Source organism: Cajanus cajan, chromosome 10 (assembly GCF_000230855.2).
Source record: "Cajanus cajan strain Asha chromosome 10, NIPB_CcT2T_4, whole genome shotgun sequence".
Taxonomy (NCBI): Eukaryota; Viridiplantae; Streptophyta; class Magnoliopsida; order Fabales; family Fabaceae; genus Cajanus; species Cajanus cajan.
Window position 1 is genome coordinate 29,042,228 of NC_138526.1, and position 21,887 is coordinate 29,064,114.

The 21,887-nt window shown below is 41.4% G+C and overlaps 1 protein-coding gene across 1 annotated transcript; it reads right to left on the minus strand.

The window, feature by feature from the left end:
- Window positions 1-5,855: 5,855 nt before the first annotated feature.
- On the minus strand, window positions 5,856-7,816 carry LOC109806985 (uncharacterized). Its single transcript, XM_083064770.1, has 6 exons — window positions 7,195-7,816; window positions 6,866-7,113; window positions 6,568-6,750; window positions 6,251-6,331; window positions 6,004-6,066; window positions 5,856-5,906 (listed from the first exon to the last, which is right to left on the minus strand). Exons 1-6 carry the CDS (start codon window positions 7,814-7,816, stop codon window positions 5,856-5,858), a joined length of 1,248 nt encoding a protein of 415 aa, XP_082920896.1.
- Window positions 7,817-21,887: the final 14,071 nt, after the last annotated feature.

Consider the following 21,887-nt stretch of genomic DNA (forward strand, 5'->3'; position numbering starts at 1 on the left):
TTTTTTAATGATGTTAAATTAAATATTCTAATTATTTTATAATAAATAAAAATGAAAAGATAATAAAAATATGTTTTACCTACGGAATTATCCGTAGATAAGTTATCTACGAAAATTTCCGTACATAAGTTATCTACGAAAATTTCCGTAGATAAGTTATCTACGGAAATTTCTGTAGATAAGTTATCTACGAAAATTTCTGTAGATAGCTTATCTACGGAAATTTCCGTAGATAATATTCCGTAGAAAATTAAATATTATCTACGAAAAAAATTCCGTAGATAATATTCCGTAGATAATTAAATGTCATCTACGGAAAAATTTCCATAGATAATATTCCGTAGATAATAACAGTTTTTCTTGTAGTGTGAGTTATTCAATGGAAGAAAACCAAATATTTCACATCTTCATATTTTTGGATGCAAATGTTTTGTACTTAATAATGGAAAAGATAACTTAAGAAAATTTGATGCTAAATCTGATGAGGGGATATTTCTTGGATGCTCTCTAAATAGCAAATCATTTAGAATATACAACAAAAGAACTATGACTATTGAGGAATCAATACATGTTGTATTTGATGAAACTAACCTTGTTTGTCCAAGAAGAGATATTATTAATGAAATTGTAGAAAGCTTTGAAGATACTCATATTAATGAGAAAACTCACAAGGATGACAAAGATAAAGAAAAAGAGGATTCAACAATCCAAGAAGGTCAAACAAACATCAATTCTCAAAGAGAGTGGAGAATCTCAAGAAATCATCCTCTTGAAAATATCATTGGAGATATAACAAAAGGGGTAATTACTAGAAACTCCCTAAAAGAAGCATGCAGTTGTTTCTGAAATAGAAGTTAAAAATATTGATGAAGCTTTAAATGATGAAAATTGGATTAATGCTATGCAAGAAGAATTAAATCAATTTGAGAGAAATCAAGTATGGGATTTGGTAAATAGACCCACTAATCATCCCATTATAGGAACAAAATGGATTTTTAGAAACAAACTTGATGAACATGGTTTAGTCATAAGAAATAAAGTTAGATTAGTTTCTAAAGGTTATAATCAAGAAGAAGGTATAGATTATGAAGAAACATATGCACCAGTAGCAAGACTAGAAGCCATTAGGATGTTACTTGCCTATGCATCAATAATGGACTTCAAATTATACCAAATGGATGTTAAAAGTGTTTTTCTAAATGGTTTTATTCAAGAAGAAGTTTATGTAGAACAATCCCTCGGTTTTGAGAACTCAGAATTTCCAAACCATGTCTTTAAATTGAAAAAGGCTCTTTATGGATTAAAACAAGCTCCTAGGGCATGGTATGAAAGACTTAGTAAATTTCTTTTGGAAAAAGAATTTACAAGGGAAAAAGTTGATACTACACTCTTTATCAAAAGAAAAATGAATGACATCCTTTTAGTGCAAATCTATGTTGATGATATTATTTTTGGAGCTACTAATGACTACTTGTGTAAGGAATTTTCAAATGATATGCAAAGTGAATTTGAAATGTCCATGATAGGAGAACTAAATTTTTTCCTTGGACTACAAATAAGGCAAACCAAAAATGGAATTTTTATTAATCAAAGCAAATACTGTAAAGAATTTCTCAAATGGTTTGGAATGGAGAATGCTAAATCAATGGCAGCACCAATGAGCACTACTTGCTATCTTGACAAAGATGAAGTGGGAAAATCCATAGACGTAAAGAAATATAGAGGTATGATTGGATCTCTCTTATATTTATCTGCAAGTAGACCTGATATTATGTTCAGTGTTTGTTTATGTGCAAGATACCAATCTAACCCTAAAGAATCTCATTTGAGTGCTGTTAAAAGAATTATGAGATATCTGTTAGGAACCATAAATCTAGGTCTATGGTAACCTAAAAACATGCCTTTCAATCTAGTAGGCTACTCAGATTCTAATTTTGCTGGGTGTAAAATTGATAGAAAGAGTACTAGTGGAACATGCCATTTTATTGGATCCGCTTTAGTATCATGGCATAGTAAAAAGCAAAATAGTGTTGCTTTATCTACTGCTGAAGTAGAATATATTGCTTCTGGAAGCTGTTGTGCACAAATTCTATGGATGAAACAACAACTATCTGATTTTGGTTTATCATTAGATCATATTCTAATTAAGTGTGATAATACTAGTGCTATCAATCTCTCTAAAAATCCAGTTCTTCATTCTAGAACAAAGCATATTGAGATAAGACATCATTTTCTTTAGGGATCATGTTCAAAAAGGAGATTGTGTTCTAGAATTTGTTGAAACAAAGAATCAATTAGCTGATATATTCACAAAACCCTTACCAAAAGAAAACTTCTTTTCAATTAGACAAGAATTGGGGATCCTAGACTCTTCTCACATTACTTTTTGAGTCTATAGTAAAAAGACAAAATTTTAAGGATAGTAATCGATTACAGGAATGAATAAAAATTTTGGAAATTTGAACAATCGTGATCGCTTACAGGGTCATGTAATCGATTACCAGAGCGTATTTGCTTGTTCTGGCACACATTAATCGATTACAAAGTTGTGTAATCGATTACCAGAGCGTGTTTCACTTATCTGGGTAAAGTGTAATGATTACCATCGAATGTAATCGATTACCATGGAATGTAATCGATTACCAGTAGCAAAAAATGCACAAATCTGAAAAGGTGTAATCGATTACCATATGCATGTAATCGATTACACAACGCATCTGCACTTATATTCGTGCAGTTTCGTCCTCTTCCTCACGAAAACCTCCCAAAAACCTCCGCGCCCTAACCACTTCAAATCTCCATATCTTCCTCAATTCTTAACGAAATCGAGTCCCGTTTGTTCCATTCTTCATCATTTTTTATTCTCTTCAATTCTATCGATTCTATTTTTCAAAACAATCACTCAATGGCGGAATCATCAAAATGTCATAAGGGTTCTTCACGTTCAACCACTGCCGGCCGCCGACAACAACCTCCCTCCAACGACGCCCCTACTTCTACGAATCCCAATCCATACTCTAGACGTGATCTCATTCTGTTCTCCACAAACGAACAACGAGATAGGTACTATTAGTTATTTTCTGAGTAAAATATTGTTGATCCCAAGTATATCAGTATTGATTTTTTTTAGGGTGAATCATTTGAGTGTTATACGATTTTTAAAAATTTTGGGTTGCTAGATTTTATGTCTATGAAGAACCCTGTTTATCTAGAATTAGTCAGGGTCTTTTATAGTAATTTGGAAATCAGGAATGGGGTTCTTCACAATGAGGATAAAAAAATTCCAATAGTGATAAATCAGTCTCTGTTCTGTGATTTATCAAAATTAAAAGATCAGGGTACACTATTTGAGGGAACAATCCCGGATACATGGAAACTAGAATATTCCTATCCCAATGCCCGAAGTATGATTTGTATGGATGATGCTGACATGACTGGACAATTATTGGCTAGATCAATAAAATTTGATTATCGCATCATACATTATATAATTGTTCGGGTACTGCTTCCCCGTACCACTAACCTTGCACAGGCATCAGAGGAAGACTTAATCTTGATATGGGCTCTAATCACTGGCCGGGAGTTTAGTTGGGCTCATCTGATTAGGAGTCGTATGAAAAAGGCCTTGCGGGTTAATGCTTCTCTTCCATACCCACATTTTATAACTACTATTTTGGAACATTTTAATGTTCCTCTGGAAGATGAAACATGGGTTCCAGTTAAGAGGTTCTTTGAGATTGGGGCAAATGCAATTGCTTCTTTTGGGTACAAGAAAACACTGGAAAACACTTGGGTCAGGAAGCGGGATTTTCAAGCAGTTGACACTGATGATAAAACTCCATCACCACCTCCTCAAGATCCTTCATCAGCACTTCTCTCGGATGTTCTCAATGAAATTAGAGATCTTCGTTTCTATGTTGGTGAACGTTTTGATTCTCTTGACACCCGCATGACTCGTCTTGAAGAGGAAGTAAAATCTCTTCGCCGCCCTTCCGAGTAGCTAGTTGACTGTGATTCTGATAGTTGTTCTCTTAGTTTATCTTATGTTTTGGACTATTTTTTAGTCAATTTCTGAACTTTTTGATTAGTATGTTCTAAGATAATTTTGCACGTTTGACTCTGACCATTTTGCTTTTGGGACATATTTGTTTTAACTTCTGTTCTGAATGGTGTTTGTTTATCTCATTCTATATCTTCTTTGTTATGTTGTCTCATTCTTTTTGATGTTGCCAAAGCGGGAGAGGAAAGGAAAGAAGAAAAAGGGATAATTTATTTTGGTCCTGATCAAAAATTGGATGTTATGATTTAAAACAATTTAACATGATCATTGAAATTCAAATCTTTTTATAAAATAAAATTAACACCAAACAATGATTTATTAAGGGGGAGACTAAGGGGGAGTGATCGATATACACTGGTTTATGTTTCTTTCCATTTATAGTATGTTGTCATCATCAAAAGGGGGGAGAATGTGGAAGAACGTATGTAAAAGATTTTGATGATACCAAAGAAATTGTAGAAAACAAGAGGTCAAGTTATAGCAAGGTGATCAAGAAACAAAAATCTCAAAGTATTTTGGATAAGTCTTGTCAACCTAGCTTTATATGTAAAAAGAAATCTTTAGAAATATTGCATAAGATTCTTGGCCATTTAAAATAAAGAATTTCAAAGAAAACCCAAATATAATCTTTTTTTTTATATAAATAAGGTTTTGGAAATAGAAATTTTCTATATCTTAAGTTTTAATAAGGTAATTATTGTTTTCAGAGTCTGGTAATCGATTACCAGAACATGTAATCGATTATCAGAGGATGAAACTCATATGTTCAAAATTCACTTATTAAAACGTGCTCTGGTAATCGATTACTCATTCCTTGTAATTGATTACCAGAAGATAAAATTTCAAAATTTGAATTTAAATTATACAACGTTCCAAACATTTTGAAATTAAACCATTGTAATCGATTACCAAGTCTTGTAATCGATTACCAAAGCCTATTTTCTGGAAAATTTTAGAAAGTCACAGCTCTTCATGAAAAGTCATGACCTAAGAAACAATCATCTATAAATACCAATAATTTTTCAGAGAAATGTTACGAACTCTGTTGTGAAAATTATCTTTACAAATCACTTGGCCAAAATCATTTGCAAACATTATCTAAAGAGTTCTACTAGATCAACAAAGTGTAAAATCCACTCTTCAAAAGAGAGTTGTTCTATGTTATTCAATTCATCTATTGATCTGTAAAGCAGAAAGTGTTGTTCTCCTTGTTGGTCTGTGATTATCTCACCATCATACTTGACATGTGGATGGATTTCCTACTCAGCGCATCCACCACAACAATGGCCTTCCCAGGGTGATACATCAACTGGCAGTCATAATCCTTCAGAAACTCTATCCACCGCCTCTGCCTCATTTTCAACTCTTTCTGACCAAACCGGTACTTCAGACTCTTGTGATCACTGAAGACACTGAACCGAGCACCATAAAGATAATGTCTCCATATCTTCAAGGCAAAAACAACCGTTGCTAACTCCAAGTCATGAGTGTGATAATTCCTCTCATGATTCTTCAGTTACCTTGAAGCATATGCCACTACTTTCCTGTTTTGCATCAACACACACCCCAAACCCTGGTGAGAAGCATCACAATACACATCAAAGGGCTCACCAGAGTCAGGCAACACCAGCACAGGAGAAGTAGTCAACCTCATCTTCAGCTCATCAAAACTCTGCTCACAAGCATCAGTCCAAATGAACGGTTGCTCCTTCCTTGTCAACTGGGTTAGAGGAGCTACTATCTTGGAGAATCCCTCAATGAACCTCCTATAGTAACTCGCTAGACCCACAAAACTCTAAATATCAGTGAAAGTTCTTGGACGCTCCCGCTGCAACACCGAGTCCACCTTAGCCGGATCAACAACAAGCCCCTCAGCTGAAATCACATGTCCTAAGAACTTCACCTCCTCAAACCAGAACTCACATTTTAAAAGCTTGGCATACAACTGCTTCGCCTTCAAAATCTTCAGCACCAACCGCAAGTGCTCCCAATGCTCCTCCGGGGTCCTTGAATAAATCAGGATGTCGTCAATAAACACCACAACAAATTTATCCAAATAGGGCCAGAAGATCCTGTTCGTGTAATCCATGAACACTATCGGGCGTTGGTCACACCAAACGACATCACAACATACTCGTAGTGACCATACCTAGTCCTGAAAGCAGTCTTAGGTATGTCACCCTTCTTTACCCTGATTTGGTGATAACTTGACCTCAAGTCAATCTTCGAGAAAATTGATGCTCCCCTCAATTGGTCCATTAAGTCATCTATCTGGGGGGAAGTGGATATTTGTTCTTAATGTTCAACTTGTTCAACTGCCAGTAATCAACACATAGTCGACTACCTCCATCTTTCTTCTTTACCAACAACACGGGAGCACCCCACGGCGATACACTCGGTCGCACCAACTGCTTTTCCAACAGGTCTTCCAACTGACCTTTCAACTTAACCAGCTCAGTTGGGGCCATCCTATAAGGAGCCATCGACACTGGCCCCGCACCTGGAACCAAGTCAATGCTGAACTGCATCTCCCTAGTAGGAGGCAACCTAGGCACCTCATCCGGGAACACCTCAGCAAAATACCTCACCATATCTATCTCAGCTATGACCCTCTCGGTTTCCATACTCATGGCAGCAAGCAGAAGACAACACTCTGCTCTATCTCTCCACAATGATTCAGCTTGGCAAGCCTGAAATCAACAACTCCTCCTCCACCTGAGGAAAGATCAACTGCCTATTGGCACAATCTATAAGGATGTGATTGGCAGACAACTAATCCATCCCTAAGATTATGTAAATGTCCACCAAAGATAAACAGATCAAGTTCTCGTTATACCTCTTCTCATTCACAATAATAGGACAACCAGCACACAGCTCAGAAGCAACTACCGAAGCAGAAGCGGACGTCGACATTAGTAGTCTCAACCCCAAATCACACACCGACACACCAAGCACAGCAGCACATGCATAATAGATAAAGGAGTGGGAAGCTCCAGAATTAAATAAGATTATCTCATCCTTACCAGTAGTTTTACCCTTCCCCTTCACAAGATCTTAGGAAGTAGAAGCTTCAGCCTCATTCAAAGCGAATACTCTCCCAGCAGTAGTAGGTCTATCACCCTTCTAAGCATCACCTCTGTGAGAACCCCTCTCCGGTCTGTTCCTGGCAAGACAGTTGGTTGACTCGTGACCCATCTGATGACACCTAAAACACTGGCTCTTCGTGTGTGGACAATCCTTGACAAAATAGGGTCCAGCACACCTATAGCATCTAAGAGTGGAACCTCCACCTTGTCTCCCTCCTCTAGCAGCATCAGCAGGTTGCCTTATGACAGGACCCCCTTGCTGTGATTGTGGCCTATCATATGGCTTCCTCTGATTTCCTCCTTTCTTGGACCCAGCTGGTCCCTCAGCAGTCTTCATCACACGGTTGCCACCTTCTAACCGCTCAACCACCTTAGCCTTCTCCACCAAGGCTAGAAACTCAGTGATGGCCATAGGCACCACCACCCTCTTCATCTTTTGTCTCAAACCCTCAACAAATTTTCTGCATTTCCAGGCCTTAGAAATTGCCTGCAAATATAAACAAGCCAGGTGCTCGAATCTTATCGCATAGTTAGACACCGACATCCCTCCCTGGTGCAACCGCATGAACTCGGCCTCCTTGGCGTGCCTCACGCTTTTCGGGAAGTACTTCTCAAGAAACACTCTCTTGAAGCACTCCCAGTCTACAACAACACCCTGAGCAACCAACATATGGTGGGTGCCTCTCCACTAATGTTCAGCCTCTCCAACCAACATGTAGACAGCATACACCAACCTCCTCTCCTGAGAACATCCCAACACTGTGAAGATCTTCTCTAGCTCACAGATCTAATGGTCATCTACCTCTGGGTCTGCATCTCCCTTTGAACTACGGAGGATGGCATTTCCAGAACTCAGCTAGATCCCGACTCTCTTGTGACCTAACTAGTCGTGTTGCACCAGCTGCAACTCTATCAGCGTCCATCCTAGCAAAGTAAGCATTTTGCTACTGCATAGCCATAGCCATCATCTCCATGGCACGGGCTATCTGCTCATTGGTTCTAGTCATTATCTATAAAAGTAACAGCACCTTCAGTATACAATAACTAAACCAAACAATAATCAATAGCACAATAATCAACAAGGAAATCAACATAGCAAGGCAACACAACATAGAGCTCAACAACAAAAGCCTAAAGGAACCACTCCCATAGAGTGTCCACCAGACTCGAACTGCTCTAATACCACTAAAGTGTACCGACCCGCCTAGCCATCACACAGCACAACACCACAACACCATACAGAAAAGAGCAAGTATATATATAAGCAACTAAAATATATACACAAGGTCTAATCTAGGGCTAAGAATCAAAGTATACAAAATACATCCAGCAATGCTACACTAAGTAGCTGAAAATAACAAAAGAAAAAATAACTGTTCAGCCTTACGGCCTACAACAGCTCAACCTTACGGCCTACAATAGCTCAGCCTTACGGTCTACAACAACTCAGCCTTACGGCCTACAACAATTTATATCATCATGCAGCACAGCACAGCATACAACAATAACAACATACAACACAACTTAATATTTTTCAGCACAGCTTAAATAACTCACAGCACAGCAACAACATAAATTAGCTCAACAATATTCATCAATAACAGCTCAGCTCAGCATATACCAACATTTATCAGCATTTCACAACATCTATCAGCATATAACATCATATAAGTGAATATCACACCCGTGCCTGACGCAATCATGGTCGCGCCCAGTGTGGCCTAACCAGAGAGCATCAGGGCTCAAACGCGCCCGGCATAATTCCAATTGTGCCCGGTGTGCTAGGAGGCAGAGACTCCAGAGAGTCTTACACGCCTGACGTGCCCAACCCACGCTCGGCGCAAGGTAGGCAGAGACCTCCCCAAGGTCTCACGCTCGGTGCAATACCAATTGCGCCCAGCGCCACCTCTGGCAGAGACTCCCAAGGAGTCTCCACGCCCGGCGAGACATAGTCACGCCCGGCGCCATACCAGAATCCCAAAATGCCAAGTTACTTCCTGATATCACGCCCAACGTGGCCCAACCATGCCCAGCGTGAGCCATCCAGGGGCATCCATCCTCCAGCTCACCCGGCGCACACCACTTGCGCCTGGCGGGCTAGACCAATGGAGCCCTCTAATGGTCACGCGCCTGGCGCCAAGAACTGCGTCCGGCTTGATGCCAAACAACAACTTCCCAAGTTCAAAAATTTCCTTTAAAACCTGCAAAAATTGGTACCCCAAGCACATGCAATCGGCCCAAAACATCACAATTTCATCAAACAACCCAAAAATCCCAGCTTTTTCAACATGCATCCATCAATTATCAAAAACCTCAGATTTTAATCAAACCCCGAAAAATGAAGTTTCTTCAATCTCAGCCAAAATCATCAAACATCAGACCACAAATGGGTTTCTAAACTCATTTTCCACACAATACAGCCAAGAACTAGCTTTCCTTACCTCGGTGTGAAGGTTCCGAGCTCCGGGAAGGAGAAATGGAGAAGAAGGAGAAAACGAACAGAGATCAACGATGAAGGAGAACTTCAGCTAGCTTCCAACACTACGAATCAGTACCTATGCTCATGACTTCAGCTAGAGAGAATGAAATTTGCAACAAGGTAAGGGCTTGAGGGGAAAAGAAATGAGAGTGAAGGTTATGAAAAGAAAAGGAGAGTGTTGAGGGAGAGGAAAAAAGACGAGTCTCACATTTTCGATAAATATAAATTTGTCTGAAATATTGTATCAATAATATAGCTTTGCCTACAAAATTTTTCTCATCGAAAATATAAATTTTTCGACAGATTTAATTTTGTTTTATAAAAAATCATCTTCGATTAATATAACATTTTGTATATATGATTTAAGAGTAAAGAATTTTCAATTTAACGGTCGGATTTACAAAATTCAGATTTAATATAAAGGTATTGAGCGGTGTAATACTTAGTAAAAGTTACACTGGTGTAATTATAACCCCTATATATATATATACACTATACATTGATTTTAATTAATGAAATAGAGTATCAAATAATTTTCAAAATTTTTAAAATTTTGTAAACTATACATTATAAAAATTTAATTTAACAGTTTGGTCGTTAAAATTTAATATAGAGCATAAGTTATTGAGTGGAGTAAGTCTAAGTAGACATATTCCACTCAATAACTCATATTTTACATCAAATTTAAATAATTTAACCATTAAATTATAAGTTCTTAATATATAGATAAAGTATGCGAATCTTTAAAAAATTTGAAAATTATTTGATACTTTGTTTCGTTAATTCAAATTGACGAATAATTATAAAAATATTTTATATGTTGATTTGAATAAGTCTGCGAATCTTTAAAAATATTTGAAAATTATTTGATACTTTGTTTCATTAATTCAAATTGACGAGAAATCATAAAAATATTTTATATGTTGATTTGAATTAATGAAATGGAGTATCAAATAATTTTCAAATTTTTTAAAAACTTGATTTATGCATTAAAAATTTTTAATTCAACAATTTGATCATTGACATTTGATATAAAACATGAGTTATTAAGTGAAATAATTTTATTTTGATTAACTATTAGTGATCCATTCTTTATATATATATATATATATATATATATATATGTATGTATATATATGAGTCAGAATTTGTTGACATCAAATGTATCTAAACACTTACATCAAATATACATGTACTATCCGTACTTCGAATCCGGGCTCCCAGCCCGGATTGGCCACGCAAGGCGACCTCGAACACGAGTTGGACGACGTCAGCCCAGCATTTGAGTAAATCGCAACTGAATCCCTGGGATCCCGCCCTAGACGGGCTCCCCCACTCAATCATATTATTATTATATAATATCATAACATATCTTATCTCAGGCCCAAAGCCCAAGGAAAACCTAAACTACTCCAAGGTACGTGCATTATATATACGAGACTAATATTCATACAAACCCTAACTTTGGCATCAGAGTCTCTTTTGCAGGTACCTCCCCCATCTCGGAGCATCAACGTATCAGCAAAGGAGGCTCACCAATCTTACTGGACGGATCACCTCTACGACCAAATTTCGGTAAGAACATTTGGCGCCCACCGTGGGGCCGATCAAGAAAGCTCTTATCGGCCACCTGTATGGTTTCTACTAGAAGCCATACTAGACGAGCGATAGACGACGCGAGCCACTCAACCACCATGGACAACGACGCTGCAACCCTGAGGTGGCTGATTGACCAATTCGAGCAGATGCGACAACAGCACGACGCCGACCTTCAAAATATGCGTGCCCAGCACGAAAACGACCTTGCAGCGATGCGGACCGCCAATGAGGCAGACCTCGCGACATTACGTGCCGAGAATGAGCGCATTCGCGCCCAGCTCCCTCGACACCACTCCAATCAACCTCCACACGAGAGCGACACTCCTGAGGAAGAGGCACATTCAGCCTCCCAATCCCGAGCGACGACCAAGGCACCAACTTCACGGCCTGCCACGCACCGATCTCACGCATCGACGCACAAATCAGGGCAGGGTACCAGCAGAGCCCCCACTCATGTTTCTGAGGGCCAACAACCCTTCTTCCGTCATCCTTTTGTGGACGGCATCATGGAGACCACATTGCCCCGCGGGTGGAAACCCCTCCACCTCGATCGCTACGATGGCACAACGGATCCCGACGAGCATATCGACTCATATACAACCCAGGTAAACCTCTACACTAACAGTGACACTATATTATGTAGGGTTTTTCTGACCTCACTCAAGGGGCCCGCACTTCATTGGTACACCCAACTGCCCGCCGGATCCATTGACAGCTTTAGCACCCTGATACGGCGATTCACGGCACAGTACGGCACCAGTCGACCTCATCATACAACCTCGGCCGCCTTGGCCAACCTTAGGCAGAATGACGACGAACCTCTGCGAGCTTTCATGGAACGCTTCTCCAGCGTCTCAGTAAGAATCCAGAATTTGAACCCCGAGGTCGCCCTGCATGCCATGCTCATGTCACACAAACCTGGGTCATTCGTTGACAGCCTATGTCGCGACGCCCCCCGCGACATGGACGAACTGCGTGCCCGCGCCGCCGGCTACATTCAGATGGAAGAGCACTCGGCCTTCCATGACCAGGTTTGCGGAAAAGGCCCCATGAAACCGGAACAGGGCCACAAAGACCAAATAAAAGTCAATAATGACAACCAATTCAAGAAGCTGGCCAAAGCAAGCAGAGGCGGGAGGTACGACTTCTACACTCCCCTTAACGCCCCAAGAGTCCACATCCTGGAGGAAGTCAGCAACAGCAACCTGCTAGCCCTTCCGCCACCCGGCCACACTCCTAACAGCGCCGACAAGTCCAAGCACTGCCGGTATCACAGGAACCATGGCCACACCACGGAGGAGTGTCGCACGCTCCGAGATCGTATCGAAGAACTCATACAGGCAGGCCACCTCGGCCAGTACGTCCAGCGACAGCAAGGTCATCGAGGTGGCTATGGCGGCCGGGGGCGAGGGAGAGGTCGCGGGTCAGGAGCTCGCGCGGACCTACCCACAGGATCCCAACAACATGCTAGCGGCACAGTGCAGGCCGAAATAAGTCAGGAGACAGAATCGGCTCCCTTGCGGGGAGTAATCAACACAATTATAGGCGGCTTCGTTGAAGGAGGCGCCAGCAGCTCGGCCCGCAAAAGACACCTGTGAAGTATCAACTGCACCCACTCTACTGTTTCGGTCCCGCATCAGAGCTCGCCGCCGATCTCTTTTTCTGACGAGGACTACGCAGGCATTAGCCCTAATCAAGATGATCCCATGGTCATCGTGGTGGAAGTCGCCAACTGGGAGGTACAGAAGACGCTCATCGACCAAGGAAGTTCGGCCGACGTCCTATACTGGCCAACGTTCCTCAGACTAGACGTCCCACATACCCTCATCCAGCCGCACACAGAGCCCCTAGTCGGCTTCGCAGGCGAGCGGGTTCACACCCGCGGGTACGTAGACGTACTAACAACCTTCGAAGTACCCCCAGATGCAAGGAGAATCATGGTTCGATACCTCCTCATGGAGGCCAACACCTCCTACAACATCGTCATCGGAAGGCCGACCCTGAATCATCTCGGCGCAGTGGTATCCACCTCGCACCTCACCATGAAGTTCCCAGGGAATGACGGTAAGATCATCTCCGTCAAAGCAAACCAGAAGACAGCTCGGCAATGCTACGCCAAAAGTCTGAGGATCTCCTCGTCCGGCAAGGAAAGCAAGGGGGGTTCCCCCCCACCATAACCCGCTAGATCCCGTTCTCCTTTAATGTATGAACAAAGCTGTGCACCCCGCCTCAGTCCCCGACTGAGAGGGTTTTTAACGAGGCACACAAAAACAATCAATAAAATTAAAAGTTTTGCTCAATCCATTTTCTTACCTATTTCTTTTGTAAAGATCAAAATTGAACTAGCCTCTTTTACAATTATCAGAGAACGAATTCGAACCTTCAGTGTATTGTTTATCTCAAAGCGAGGTCGAGTACGAACCTTAATCAAATCATTTCACGAAAACCCGAGGTCGAGTACGAACCCCGGTACTCACTTCAAAGGTCGAATTCGAACCTTCAGTGTATTGTTTATCTCAAAGCGAGGTCGAGTACGAACCTTAACCAAATTATTTCACGAAAACCCGAGGTCGAGTACAAACCCCGGTACTCACTTCAAAGGTTGAATTCGAACCTTCAATGTATTGTTTATCTCAAAGCGAGGTCGAGTACGAACCTTAATCAAATTATTTCACGAAAACCCGAGGTCGAGTACGAACCCCGGTACTCACTTCAAAGGTCAAATTCGAACCTTGAGTGCATTGTTTATCTCAAAGCGAGGTCGAGTACGAACCTTAACCAAATTATTTCACGAAAACCCGAGGTCGAGTACGAACCCCGGTACTCACTTCAAAGGTCGAATTCGAACCTTCATGTATTGTTTATCTCAAAGCGAGGTCGAGTACGAACCTTAATCAAATTATTTCACGAAAACCCGAGGTCGAGTACGAACTCCAGCACTCACTTTAAAGGTCGAATTCGAACCTTCAGTGTATTGTTTATCTCAAAGCGAGGTCGAGTACGAACCTTAACCAAATTATTTCACGAAAACCCGAGGTCGAGTACGAACCCCGGTACTCACTTCAAAGGTCGAATTCGAACCTTCAGTGTATTGTTTATCTCAAAGCGAGGTCGAGTACGAACCTTAACCAAATTATTTCACGAAAACCCAAGGTCGAGTACGAACCCCAGTACTCACTTCAAAGGTCGAATTCGAACCTTCAGTGTATTGTTTATCTCAAAGCGAGGTCGAGTACGAACCTTAACCAAATTATTTCACGAAAACCCGAGGTCAAGTACGAACCCCAGTACTCACTTCAAAGGTTGAATTCGAACCTTCAGTGTATTGTTTATCTCAAAGCGAGGTCGAGTACGAACCTTAATCAAATTATTTCACGAAAACCCGAGGTCGAGTACGAACCCCGGGTACTCACTTCAAAGGTCGAATTCGAACCTTCAGTGTATTGTTTATCTCAAAGCGAGGTCGAGTACGAACCTTAACCAAATTATTTCACGAAAACCCGAGGTCGAGTACGAACCTCGGTACTCACTTCAAATGTCAAATTTGAACCTTCAGTGTATTGTTTATCTCAAAGCGAGGTCGAATACGAACCATAATCAAAACATTCATGCAAATCCGAGGCCGAGTACAAACTTCGGTGCTTTCGTTAAAGGTCGAATGCGAACCTTAATCAAACCGGTCACACAAGTGTGAGGTCGAATACAAGCTTCGAACACGCAAATTTAAGGTCGAATGCAAACCTCGACACCCTCATCTAAGCCCGAGTACAAGCCTTAATTGAATCGTTTACTCAAACACGAAGTCGAGTGCGAACCTCAAGCACATAAAGCTTAAATCAAGGGCAAGCCCTGATGATCACGTTAAAGGTCGAATCCGAACCTTAACGAAATCACCTCATTCAAACTTAAAAATGAATACAAGCCATAAGCGCACCAAAAGTCAAAGATAGAACCATCATTGATCCGTTTTGCCTAAACTCGAAGTCGATCTCGAACCCTGTCTCGGTCAACACAAGGCAAAGGTATCACCACGCACAAACAACAAAAACTTAGACCAAGTCCAAAGCACACCATAGGCATCAGACATATGCCTTAGAACACGCAAATGTCAAAAAATTAGACGCAGTCACAAATAAAGAAAAAACACATATACACATACATACAAGACTGATTCTCAAAGTACAATACATAAGTCCGAGAAAAAGAAACAAAAACAACCAAGCTATTACAAAGGCAGCCTAGGTGGAGGCATTCTCACTAGAACTGTCGTTGACATCATCCTCCTGAACCAGCCTCCCAAAGCGGACCACCTTCTCCGCATGCATGGAAGAGAAGTCAAACCCGGGAGCAAGGAGTCGTGCCTGGCGGGCAACCTTCTGAAAACCCCTTTTGTGCTCTGCCACGACGGAGCGCTCGACCTCCGCGAGCCTCCCCTCCACGGCCGTCTTCCCCGCTGCCAGCTTCGCAAGCTCCGCCCTCAAGGAAACAATCTTGTCTTCCCGGCCCCAAGAATGACCTCGTTGCGGAGGCGCTCCTCAGCCGCCGCCGCCAACTCCCCTTTGAGAGATGACACAGTATCCTCCAGAGCCCGCACTTGGCCATGGGAAGACACCACCTCATCTTCCAAAGAGCGAGCGCGACCACGAGAGAAGGCGACGAGCTCTTGCAACCCCCCCCACCTGAAAGGCATAAGTCTCGTTAGACCGCAAGGCGATCTCGAGAGACTTCTGCACCCTCACAAGGTCGCTAAAGGCAGACCGAAGCTCAGCCTCCTGCCGCTTCGCCTCGTCAAGAGCCGCACCAAGAGCCTTATTCTCCTCCCTCAGTATCTTGTTCACCTCCTTCCAGGGTTGAAGTCGGCCCCTTAACTTGGCCAGGTCCTCTTGCTGCTTGGTCAAATCCTCTCGCTGCTGGCTCCACTTTGGCTTCCAATGGCCCATTATGCCTATAACTCTCTGCAGCATGACCTGGGCAGCATCAAAAATGTCCTCAGGACCGACCCCTTCAATCAATCCCTGGTCCTCGGAGCTCAGCGAACCCTGAGGGAAGAACCTCTCCGCGGTCACCCCCGCACTCCACAATGAATTCATGTCGGCGGAGACGCTCACGTGGTCCAGCCGCACCTTGTCGAGACCCTTCCCGAAGCGGTGGGATAGGTACTGGGTTTGGGAAGGCCCCTACGACGAGCCCGCCGGTGGCTCTGGTGCTGCAGTAGAGGCCGGCATTCCCTGCTCGGCATCCAGAAAGTCCACATTGGGGACCCCCGACCCCGCCTGCAAAAACCAGTCCCATGTCAAGAACAAACAAGACGACATACGGGAAACCACCGGAACAAATAGACAAGCACTCCCTACCTCAGCAGCATGAACAACCTGCTCGGTGGCTGGAACCCCTTCAGCAGCCTGGGCGACCAGCCCAGCAGCCTGCGTCGCCGCCTCGGCGGCATTTCCTGCCTGCAAAAAACGATCCCAGATCAGGCGACCGGACAGCATAATAAAAAAAAAAAGAAAGGGAAAACTTGAGAGAAAGGATACTCTCCACCTTGGAAACTCGAGCGACCTGCCCAGCAACCTGGACCTCGTCCTTGGCGACTTCCACCCCGGCCTATAAAAGGACCCATATCGTTTCAACAAATCAAGCAAAGCCAACACAAAACTTACGTGCACAAAGCAGTAAAATACTCACCTCGGCAGCCCGCACAGCAGGCTCAACAGTCCGAGCCACTTCCTCAGCAACCACTGAGGAAACCTCTTTAGACGGAGGACTCTCAGTAAGGTCCACCGCATCAACATCAACGGCCTTGGAGGTCACCTCCTCGGCACCACGAGGGGCGGAGGTCCCCCCGACCTCTTTCTCCCCACTCTTTCTTTTTCGGTGTGTCTTCAGGGGGGCAACATCCTCCTCCGGAGGCTCGGGAACCTCGAGCTCTGTAACGTTGTAGCGATGCTTAAGGTCGCGCCACAAGTATTTCCCCATTATGCCTGCTGATGTATGGAAAACCGCAAGTGTACGGTTGTCGTCAAGTAATAAATATCGAATCACAGGGACTACGTGTTTGACCTAGAATTACTAGTATTTTAATTTGAATTTTAAAACAGATGGAATTTTTGTTTTGAGATGATAAGATCAGATTCGATGGTAAAAGAGATAGTAATGCAATTAATGAATAAGATAAAACTTTAAGATAAGATAAGGAGATTTCCGGGAATCTAGGGTTTGCACAAAGAGTTCCAACATTATTGAATTATTATTTTCATTAATTAATTCTATTCCATCTTGAAGGTAGTCTTAACCTAATTTAATCCTTGCACCTTCTCAGGCTACGAGGACGTGTTTAATTAAAATTAATCTCTACTCTCGTGGTAATTACGTTCAATTAAACCCATTAAGATCTTTGTTAATCTATTGCTCCTCGAAAGCTTAAATCAACTCTCGTGATTTAACACTCAAGTCTGTTCCTTTAGGCTCCGATAATTAGGTTCTCCTCTCAGTTCATCCCTAATTATCTATGATTATGAAAATTAAGATTAATTGTTTATCATAATTATAATCAAGTTCTCCTCTCAGTTCATCCTTAATTAATGTTATTATGAAAACAATAATATTAAAGTTCATATATAAAATATAAAAGAACAGATCAAGAATTGGAATAAAATTAAGAAACTGAATAATGCATTAATAAAGAGGTTCTCAGAGGCTAAGCCCTGATCCCAGAAAAAGGGAAACTACTCACAGGAGTTCATAGTAGTTCTCCAAGAAAAAAAGAATAAAAGAAAAGCAAACCTTAGAGTCGATGGCACAGGCGCCCAACCTTCTCCAAGTGTCAAAAACTAAAAAAAACTGTCTCCGAAACAAAAATTCCCGTTCTAGGCTAACCTCATCTAATCTATAACCTAAAAGGGTAAAAAGGTAAAACTACCAAGATAAAAAATTACAAAGATAAAATAAAAATAAAACATAAAACTTAAAAAGTTGGGACGCGAAGTGAATCACGGCCGTGACTGAGAATCACGACCGTGATCTTCTCTGGAGCACATCTATGAAGGGTCAGTGGCGTTCACGGGTGTGATTGGGAGTCACGGCCGTGATTTTCTCTGGTGAATCACGGGCGTGATTTAGAATCACGGCCGTGATTTTCCCTGTAGCTCAGCATTTCCTCTTTAATTCTTAAATCTTGATCCTGCTCAGAGAAAACACAACACATACCAAGAAAAGCATAAAATAGGAAAATGATATAAAAATTTATTAAAAACATGAAAGATATGCATGATTATGCTATGAATTCTTGTGAATTAAAGTGCTAAAATACGAGTAAAATTCACAACATCAAATAACCCCAAACTTGAACTTTTGTTTGTCCTCAAACAATAATTAGCACTTTGAAAAAAAATTCATCAAGAATTAACTGAGCATTTAAAATCTTCACTCTTAGTCTCACAAGGTCCAATTAGAATCTTAATCTTTCATTACTAGCGCCAACTCTTAGTTTCTAAGAGTTTCATGATGTCAAATCTTGTAAAGCTCATTAGTCGAACGAAGATAATTTAACAGAAATAATTTTTCAATGCTTGTGACACAAATAGGGGTAATATTTTTATTTTTGTTTTTGTCTCACCTAAAACATTTCCCCAGTAGCCAATCAGTGTAGAGAGGATGATAATTTCAAGAACACGTAGCCTCAAAGGGGGGCTAGCTATTTTACTAAACAATTCCCCAGTAGCTAATTAGTTCCCTTAGTTTTCTAAGGTTAAGAATATTCTCCCTCTAACCTATGACCTCAAAGGGGTGCTAGGTGATTTTTTTTTTTTTTTTTTTTTTTTTTTACCCCCCAAAAGCTTTTAAGCACGAATTAAAAAGAATTTATCTTCAAGAGACTATTTTTATAATTCTCGATCATTTCAAGCCTCAATACTAAGAACCAAGTGCTAGCCACAAAACCAGCTAATTTTTCAACCTTTTGTTCTGAGACTTCAAGATTCAATTCATCACATTCAGTGTTTTCAAAGACGAACAATTTCATTAAAAATATTTACTTTTCAAACACAAATTCAAGCTGGGATTAACTGAATATGTATATATGCATGATTTTTTTTTTTTTTTTTTTTGCATGAATGAATGAAATGCGTACATCCTCCTAACCCCAAACTTAAAGATTTGCTTGTCCCGAAGCAAAGAGCTAATGAATGCATGATAGATTATTTTGACAAAATTATAAAATGCATGAATATGCAACCAACCCACAACAGAAAGGAATGCTTGTCCCTAAGCATCAGAGTAAAATAAGGAATAAGAAAGATCTCACTGTGGTGGAAAATCATCTGGATACTGTTGAATGTGCCATTGATACATTTGATCAACCATGTAATTATAATGCTGCTGGCGTTCATCCATTTGTTTCAGCCGGTTATCCATTGATTGAATAGCTGCTAGGATAGCAGCATTGTCCACCTCAGGTCCAGGATGTAGAGGGGGTTGTTCAGGAGCTGCTTCCTCATCTGCAGGAGCCGCTTCCTCAGCTGCTGGAGGTAGGTCCTCTAATGGCTCCAGTGGAAACTGCCGTGTAGCCCGGTTCTTCACGGTGTATGTTGGATTTGGTAACTGGTGGTGCACTCCCGACTGGGTTACTACAAAGTAGTATTTATCATCTTCATCTTTCGCAATGCAGTTCATAGAAGAGCAGGTAGCAAAATTAATAGTACGGCTTCCAGGGAGTAGTTCTAACTGGTCCAGCCAAGCGTGATAGCCAAGGTGTTTGGCTATAGTGGTAATGAGGCCGCCATTCACAATCGCACCGTGGCTGGTATTGGAAATACTCTGGAACTGTCGTGCCAAATGACTGCCAGAATCAATAGGCTCCTCTCTGTTTTCTATCATAGCCCATAAAAGTAAAAGGTCGCTCAAACGAACCTTTCCTTCAGAATCACCTCGGGCCAAAATAGTAGAGGCAAAAAAGCGGTGCATAATACGGATGGCGGGATGGCGGAAAGCAGAGGAATTACATTTTCCAGCGACCCAATTACTTGTACCTGTCAAACTATACCAAAAAGAACCAGGGTTGAAAGAACTTGGGGTTCTCGTGCTCCCTCCAGTGGGAAATCCAAAAATATTATTGAACTGAGCCAGGGTTAATTCGTGTTCTTGGTTAAACATACGGAAAGAAATCAAACCTTCAGAACAATTTGGCCCAGATAATATTTCCGTGTGGAGAGAGCTCAAGAACTCAAGAACTAGTCGAGGATAAACAACATCATTATGCATGGTAGCAAAGGTTGTCCACCCAATGTTAGTTAACATGAAATTGATATCAGCACGTAAACCCAACTTACGAATAAATGGGAAGTCGAGATACCTGGTAGGATGGATAGTGCGGAAGCGTAATACCTCGTTCCGCTCACGCTGTTCATCGTTCCGATAGAACCTCGGAGGAAGGTGCGGAATTTCACTTGCTTCTTCCTCGTAACTGTGGGTATCGGAAGCGGTGGAGGACGAACCAACGGTACGGGTGCGCTTGGGAGCCATGGATGAACGGAAGGAGTGAATGTAGGAGGAAGGGGGAAGAAGAGGAAGAAGAAGTGAGAAGCTAGGGTTTGGGAGAGAAGAAAAGAGAGAATGGGCAGAGTTCGTAAGTTTGAGAGAAGTGAGAATGTAAAAGGAGGGGGAAAAATATATAAGGGAAAGGGGAATTTCAAAAATCACGGGTTGTATCTGTTGAGCGTCAGCAGGGAATCACGGGCGTGATTGGAAATCACGGCCGTGATTCTCTTTGTGAGTTTTCAAAAATTCAAACAGAGGAGATCACGCCCGTGATTTATAATCACGGTCGTGATTCTCTCTGGGGTTTTCCAAAAATTTTCCAGAGAAGATCACGCCCGTGATTTAGAATCACGGTCGTGATTCTCTCTGGAACTCTGAAATTTTATTTTATTATTTTATTATTATTATTATTATTTTTTTTTTTTTTTATTTTTAAGAAACTTGAGTAGGTTCCTGAAGAACCATAGAGTATAATTTTTCTAAGTGTTCCCCATGGAAATATAACTTCAATCTCTGTGCATTGACCTTGAATATGTCGCCTTTATCGTTTCTGATTTCTACAGCTCCATAGGGATATACTTTTTGAACTGTAAAAGGCCCTGACCATCTTGACTTCAATTTTCCAGGAAACAATCTGAGTCTGGAATTAAATAATAGCACCGAGTCCCCTTGCTTGAATTCTCTTCTATGTATATGCTTGTCATGCCACCTCTTTGTTCTTTCTTTGTAAATCTTAGCATTTTCATATGAGTCTAATCTGATTTCATCAAGCTCATTGAGTTCCAATTTCCTTTTTTCTCCAGCATCCTTTAGGTCATAGTTGAAGTATTTTATTGCCCACAAAGCCTTGTGTTCTAGCTCTACAGGAAGATGGCAAGATTTGCCATAAATCAGCCTAAATGGAGACATGCCAATAGGTGTTTTGTAAGCAGTCCTGTAGGCCCAAAGAGCTTCATCTAATCTTAAAGACCAGTCCTTTCTTGTTGTAGATACAGTCTTCTCAAGAATCTTTTTGATTTCTCTGTTGGATATTTCTACCTGTCCACTTGTTTGAGGGTGATAAGGTGTACCAACCTTGTGAGTGACTCCATACTTTTTTAAGAGAGATTCAAACTTTCTTTCAATAAAA

What these genes read in the sequence shown, in the direction of transcription:
- LOC109806985 (XM_083064770.1), bottom strand. Translation starts at nt 7,816, where the DNA reads ATGTTGGTTGCTCAGGGTGTTGTTGTAGACTGGGAGTGCTTCAAGAGA. An exon ending in CAAGTTATCACCAAATCAGG is followed by an intron (nt 6,067 to 6,250) that starts GTAAAGAAGGGT and finishes GATTTATTCAAG; the next exon opens with GACCCCGGAGGAGCATTGGG. An exon ending in ATTTTGAAGGCGAAGCAGTT is followed by an intron (nt 5,907 to 6,003) that starts GTATGCCAAGCT and finishes GATCCGGCTAAG; the next exon opens with GTGGACTCGGTGTTGCAGCG.